Source organism: Squalius cephalus (genome assembly GCF_949319135.1).
Source record: "Squalius cephalus genome assembly, chromosome: 7".
Taxonomy (NCBI): Eukaryota; Metazoa; Chordata; class Actinopteri; order Cypriniformes; family Leuciscidae; genus Squalius; species Squalius cephalus.
Window position 1 is genome coordinate 38,514,859 of NC_137128.1, and position 7,400 is coordinate 38,522,258.

At 35.4% G+C, this 7,400-nt stretch overlaps 1 protein-coding gene across 1 annotated transcript; it reads left to right on the forward strand.

Moving 5' to 3' along the window:
- Positions 1-534: 534 nt before the first annotated feature.
- On the forward strand, positions 535-5,412 carry LOC307161724 (prolyl 4-hydroxylase subunit alpha-2-like). Its single transcript, XM_079876632.1, has 13 exons — positions 535-675; positions 1,047-1,137; positions 1,333-1,604; positions 1,694-1,915; positions 2,031-2,161; positions 2,263-2,439; positions 3,250-3,314; positions 3,504-3,597; positions 3,770-3,820; positions 4,521-4,559; positions 4,693-4,761; positions 4,867-4,963; positions 5,290-5,412. Exons 1-13 carry the CDS (start codon positions 594-596, stop codon positions 5,358-5,360), a joined length of 1,461 nt encoding a protein of 486 aa, XP_079732758.1. The 5' UTR covers positions 535-593; the 3' UTR covers positions 5,361-5,412.
- The last annotated feature ends 1,988 nt before the right edge of the window (positions 5,413-7,400 follow it).

The window sequence follows — 7,400 nt, forward strand, 5'->3', positions numbered from 1 at the left end:
GCATAATGAAAATAATTTCCATGGAAATAAATAAACACATCAGAAATATGCAGCTAAACATAATCCCGTTGAAAGTTCCAATGCTTATTTCACTTCAAACTTTCCTAATTTCGGTAACTTAGACGCCGTATTTCACAGCAATTATCGTGTGCTGCTGCATAAACACAATTAGGTAAACGCTGCAGCTCCAATCACTCCACAAGACGGTTATCGGTTAAACGTGACACTTAATTTAAACGTATGATTGCTCATTTATGAATTAATTGCAAACCACGCAATATGCACAGAGATGTGGAGTAAAAGGCGTTAACTTGTGTTGATTTCGAATGATTTCTAAAAGCATGCGACAGTGACTAGTAGTACAACTGGTGCACTACTTCTAAGCAAACTATTTTTTTATGTTGAGCCGCAGCCCTCCTTTGGCTGCTGATGCAACAGCAACCAATCAGATAACGATGTGATAAATACCAAATTAAGGGAAGGACCTATCAGCACGCGCCATCTAGAGTTTCATGACGGAACTTGTTTTTTTTTAGATCAATTTCACAGCAAGATACAGATAAGTTGCGTTTTGAGATATTGAAGGCCTTATAATGTCAGTAAAGGAGCTGACGGTGTTGTTGTGTTTTTGGATTTTCTGTGCTGATGCTGGACATGAATTCTTCTCATCAACAGGTTATTGTTTCAGTTCAATATCAATTCATTATGTTATATTATATTGTTTTTTATTCGTAATGTTCGTTTAAAGTTTTACGTTTTGTCCATATTTCTCCAACTGTTTTTTAAACAGTTGATTAGATAATAATTTTGACCAAAAGTGACCAATAGTAACCGTTTTTTTCATAATTTCAACACTGATGCACTCATGCCATAACATTATAGTTACTCCCTTTCACTTTTTAACATTATTATTGATTTAACATTAAATCTCTCTTTTGCTTCTTACCTAATAAACCCTTTTCATTAGGTTATAGCTGTAATGATGTAAAAAAAATAATTAATACACGAATCAAATCCTTTTTGACAAAATGCAGATTGTTTTGTAGATCAAATTGCACAACTATATGGAGATACGAAAGACCTTCTGAAGGTCTTCAGTCAGTGCGTTGATGCTGAGAATGTAGAGACAATGAAGAGGTGAAAACACTTTCATTATTCCCAATATACCATTAAACTACTATATTAATGTGTTTTTATTATCATTATTAAAAAGCATTAAATTTTGGAATGGATGTTTAACAATTATATATAATTTTAGATTAAGTATTATGTTAATAAATAAATCTTATACAAGATTTTACCAACTTTTGATGAACCCCTGTCTTCATCCAGTGTTCTTCCGAATCTTCTGCTTTCATACTCCGACTCTGAGAACCCAGAGGAAGCTGTGAGAGACCCTGTGGCAGCTTACAGACTCCTCAGACAAATGAGAAATGATTTGATCTATATTGAAAAACGCATTCAGCCGAATCTTACTCAGTGTGAAGAGTATCAGAATGAGTTGGACTCAAAGATCCCACAGCTGGAGGACTTGGATGGTGCAGCTTCAGGACTGATCAAACTGCAAGAGATCTACAAACTCCACCCAGAAGACATCACAAAGGGTAAACTGTCCTGCAGTTTTGCACCAATGCAGTTTCACTGAGAGTTTCACTTTCCAATCTGATTTATGATTTTATTTCACATTTCGTAGAAACATCTCTAAATGCAGATGAGGCTTTTAATGTAGGGTTGGTCGCTTATGAAGAGGACAAATTCCAGCATGCCTTTCTCTGGTTTCTGTACAGTCTGGACAGATTAACAGAAAACTCAACCACTACTGAGGAAGAGTTGCTGCGTTTCCTTAGTTACTCAGTCTATCATTTCGGCAGCCTGTCTGTGGCAATCTACTTCAGCCAACAGTTTCTAAATCTGGGTGAGGTCATGCTGTCCTTCCTTTTATAGCATTTAATTTAATATTTTTATATCTGAGTTTGGCAGACAATTTTGCTAAATTGTTGTGATTCAAGTCATAAACATCTTTGCCTCAGATCCAAGTAATGATGAAGCCAGAGTTCAGCTGAACAGACTCCTTCACTTACAGAGCAACCCAGACATATTTACACTGAACACAGAGTCAAGTAACTATGAGGCACTGTGCAGAGGAGAGGTTGACGAGAGGGCAAGTGCTAAAATTTAAATCTTTATTTGACATGAAATTACAAACAGTCATTGTGAAGCTTTGTGTGTTGATGGGAAGGTTATTATATTTGATCAAATCAGATATCCAAGAGGCAGAGGGCGCTGTCCTGTAGGTACAGCACAGGTGGAGGAAACCCCAGACTGATGTATGCACCAGTGAAAGAGGAAGTGGAGTGGGACGAGCCTCGCATCATCAGATATCATGACATTATATCAGACAGAGAGATAGAGATCCTGAAGAATATCTCCAGACCTCAAGTGACTATCGAACACCCCCCACCCCCCCACACACACACACCAACAACAACATAAATATTTTTGTTGTTATTGTCAGTATATTTAAAATGTAATTTCTTGTTGTGGTGTATTTTTGTACTGTTCAATGGGCAAATGTATGTGGACATCCATTTCAAATGAACATGTTTGCTCGGCCTCGGCCCCTTAATTCCAGTGAAGACAAGTCTTAATACTATGACATAATTACATTCTAGATTGGTGGGTTTCAAACTTTTCAAAAATATGTTAAACCCTTTGCCATGGACCATTCTCCTAAAATATAGAGCCAGCTATTTATTTTCTTTGCTTTACACACACTTAAGTTGACAATATCTACTTTCTACTCCCCAGCTGATGTAGTGTACACCTTAAGAGAAATCTAAAACTATGGAATTTAATAGAAGAAAACTCAATCTTATCATTTCTGACCAGTCTTGAATCATAGTCAAATGTCAAACTATGTACATTTAGACCTAAAATGTACTAATTTAAATTTAAACCTCAGTTGTAGAGAACTGTGTGCTTCATGTGAGGTCCATATAGAAATGATTCATTGAGGTCTGTGTGGAAGAACTTGGCTGATCTATAGAAAGCCCAGATTTGAATCCCACTGACCACATTTGAGATAAATTGGAGCTCTAAGTGCCGGCATGCAGGCCTCATCATCCAAAATCAGAGCCAATGATTTTAAAACCAAATGCTCAAAGCAAACATAAGTGTGGTGTTTGGGTGTTCACATACCTTTAGCCATAAATGTATGCTTGACAGTTCATTCCGATTTGTTGCCTACAGCTTTCTAGATCGGAAGTTTATCGCTCTGGAATCACAAAACCCTTAAATCTACGTGTTTCTCAAAGGTTAATGTGTATTAAAATCACCTCATTAAAATGGCATAGTTCACCCAAAAAATGTTATTCTCTCATAGTCTTGTTTGCTTTTTAATACAAAGACTATTACTTTAACATAAGAGTTAGCAGTATTTGACATAATAATAAACTGTTTTAGTCACACACTTACAATGCAAGTAATCCTCACTATATTTTCAGTGTTTTTCTACACAATAACCCTGTGGAAGCTGGTGTCAGTCAGAGGATTGGAGATGTTACGGGACTCTCCATGGAAACCGCTGAATCACTGCTTGTACGTTACAGTAAGATAGAAGGCATATGATCATTACAGTATACAATTAATTTATATTCACCTGATTCATCAATCTTGAATTCTTAAATGGAGTTAAACATGCATTTTTACCCGTGAACCATTGAAGTGTTAACCGCTTCTATTTCAATAGTGATTCATAAATGATTTCCAGGTTCAGAATTATGGGGTTGGTGGTGCATTTGAACAGCATATTGATGCATTGGTAAGTTCACTGTATAGACATTACATCCATTTTGTAAACCAACACAGAATCTGCCATTGGTTCCCTCAGGAATCTCTAATGGGCTTTGGCAGTTTTGGATTTATGAGTAATTAAATAAATAAAGTAATGATTCAATTTGAAAATAAATTAAAATGCCAGCACAAACCTCCTGTGTCCAGTTTGAAAAACTACTACTACTACTCCACTTTCTTGAGTCAACAGGCTGAAATGCTAGAATCTAGACACTGGAGGATAGAGCAGGCATGTTTATTTAAATCTTTAGTTTACATATTAAAAATAACACCAATACTAATGTTGACTTCCTGTGTGCAACCAGTCTCCTTGGAAAAATGCGTAGGCCATATATATTATTGAACAACCACTTTAGTCTAACCACTACCACTTTGTTTGCCACATACATGTTTAAATCACACATTTGTTTAATAATTTGCATTTGAGGTTTTATTTGTGTTTTTTTTTTATTTTATTTTTTTTTTATTTTTTATGATGTATAACAAAACTTAAAAGTCTCTTGAAGTAATACATACACATAGGGGAACCAATGGCTCGAAAAAGCAAATTCTCTTGCAGAATTAATTTAAGAGTACAAATGCAACTGTATTCTGTGTCACTGAGAGCTGGATTACATGTTGATCAGTCAAATAATTACAAACTAACTGAAGAATGTTTGACCTCACAGGAGCTGGAGAATGACAGGATTGCTACATTCCTAATTTATGTAAGTTGACAGTGTAAGTGCAGCTGTCAGAAAAACAATTTGCCTTAATGGCATTAAATCGTATTTCTATTATAGCTATTCATTTTACCTGTGTAAATATCCATATAAATGTTTTGTTTTTTTTTTGCTGAAGATGAGTGATGTGGAGATAGGGGGCGCCACTGTGTTCCCTATAGTTGGAGTTGCAGTGCATCCGAAAAAGGTAAACCCTTTAAAAAAAAAAAAATCTTTGTTTTTATGTAAGGATAATTTAAGTACTAATTACAAATAAAAGAATAATTTCAGCATCCTCTCTCTGCTCTTGCAGGGTTCAGCTGTGTTTTGGTACAATCTCCACAGAAATGGTGAAGTGAATTGGAATACGGAGCACGCTGGATGCCCTGTGTTTGTGGGTAACAAATGGGGTAAGTTGTTAAATAAATAGGTAGATAAATCTAAAATATAATTGGCTGATTTGATGACATTATTTTGGAACTTTGTTTTGTATCCTTAAAGTATAAATAAATGTATATTAATATTTAAATTTCATTTCATAGTCATAAGACATTATATACTGTATGTAGCTTTATCAAAATACTAATTATTTTAATCTAAGTGTCTTATTTGTGAATGTTCTTTGTAAGGTGCGTGCGTGTGTGTGTGTGTGTGGTGAAAAACAATTCAGCCATGAATCATTTGAAAAAAAAAGCTGAAGATATAATTTAGTTTATATTTTTGTTTGTTTTTTCAGTTGCTAACAAATGGATCCATGAGTTTGGACAGGAATTCAGGAGCCCCTGTTCTTTGTCATACTGGGAATGAAAGACTCTACAAGGCTTGAAATCATAAGATATTTGTATCTGTGTGTGTGTGTGTGTGTGTGTGTGTGTGTGTGTGTGTGTGTGTGTGTGTGTGTGTGTATATATATTTTGTATTGTATTTGTATATATTAACATGCCTACAGAGAAAGTTGTACTCTATCTGTACATGTTATATTTATTATGTATCAGTAATGAAGGCAGGATCTGGAACATAGATTTGTCATATCAACTTTTGCTGTTGTTTGTAACAGTATATTTCACTGTCACTTTTACTGCCTCGGATCACAGCTGAGTTTTTCATAGCTTGCCCTGAGCCAATATCTCTGAATCTCGTCCCATGTGATCTCTCGACCTGCTGAGCCCTTTAGCTCTAACATGCATTGCAGAAAGGCACTGTGCTATTGTGTCTGTCAAAGCTCAGTACGGGTATAGGGTTCGGATTTGTTTTGCAATGTGTTACTATGAATATTTAGAGTCTGTCTTGGTCAAATCTTTCATACAAATGAATAAACTTAAGAATACAAAATTGGGTTGCTCAGTTATTTCATCTGTAACTCTTGTGTGTGACACATGAGGGTTGGGCTCTGACATCAGATCAGTTATAAGCCTCTAATTTTAATTATAACATTTTCCTTTTTTCCCTTTTAGTGGCCTCAACTAGCTGATTCAATACAAAATAATTTGTAACCTGGCTGCTTTAAAATGTGTTAGGTATACTAAGAACCTTCTGTTGTTTGCACATATATTGGAGTTCCTTAAACCTAGAATTAATATTGAAGTAACAAAGGTGAAGCTGACAAATTGTTTAATCAACTTCATACTTTGTTTAACCTTTATACTCTCCTTGTGTCGGAATGACACATCCTTCCCTCATGAGTCAAAATGACCCGAAGTATTAGAATTACACTTCATTGTTTTTGTGCAGAAAGCTTATATTATTTCATTCTATTTTTAATATATATTTTTTATTATTATTATTGATTTCTAAATTAGTATATTTTAACAATACTGAAATTAACAGTTAAGCACGTTTTTCACATTCTTTAAATACAAAATAACTGCAGTACATGCAAAATTCAGTTTAGAAAGTCATGCATTGGGTGTCTCTGCTGACCTCATGTGGGAAAAATATAACATGGCATTTAATGAATATTGCTACTAGATGGCCTTAAAACTCAATAGGGAGTAAATGAACTGGCAGCATTATTTTAATGGGCATTTCTAGGTGTGTGTGTGTGTGTGTGTGTGTCAAGTCAAGTCAAGTATATTTGTATAGCGCTTTTCACAATACAGATTGTATCAAAGCAGCTTCACAGTATTAAATTAAAATAATACAACAAGGTTTGTTTCTAGTGAAATTTATTGATTGATAAAATTAAAAATTCCCAAAATATCCCCAACTGAGCAAGCCAAAGGCAACAGTGGCAAGGAACCGAAAAAAACTCCATCAGGTGACCTAATGGAGGAAAAAAAAAACTTGGGAGAACCCAGACTCAGTCGGGGGCCAGTTCTCCTCTGGCGTCTATGAACTAGAGGTCAGATTGTAGTTTGAACTGTAAGATTAAGAATATTATATGATTGCCTGGCTGAAGAGATGCGTCTTTAATCTAGTTTTAAACTGGGAGAGTGAGTCTGAGCAACGAACAGTATCAGGAAGGCTATTCCAGAGTTTTGGAGCTAAATGTGAAAATGCTCTCCCTCCTTTGGTTGATTTGGATATCCTAGGTATGACCAAAAGCCTCGAATTTAGTGATCTTAAAGAGCGCGATGGATTATAGGGCGATAGAAGATCCGTTAAAGGGATAGTTCACTTTGAAATTAAATTTTGGTATGTTTTAGCTTACCTCAAGGGCATCCAAGATGTAGGTGTCTTTTTTTCCGCCGTAGTTTCAATTTTGATATTTTTAGGTCAAACCGTTCTTGTCTGTCAGTCATTTAATGCAGGTCTGTGGTCACTGTCTCAAAGAGCATGCACAGAGTCCAAATTAAAACAATTCCCCATGGTCCAAATTAAACAATTCCCCATCGTAAGTACACATTG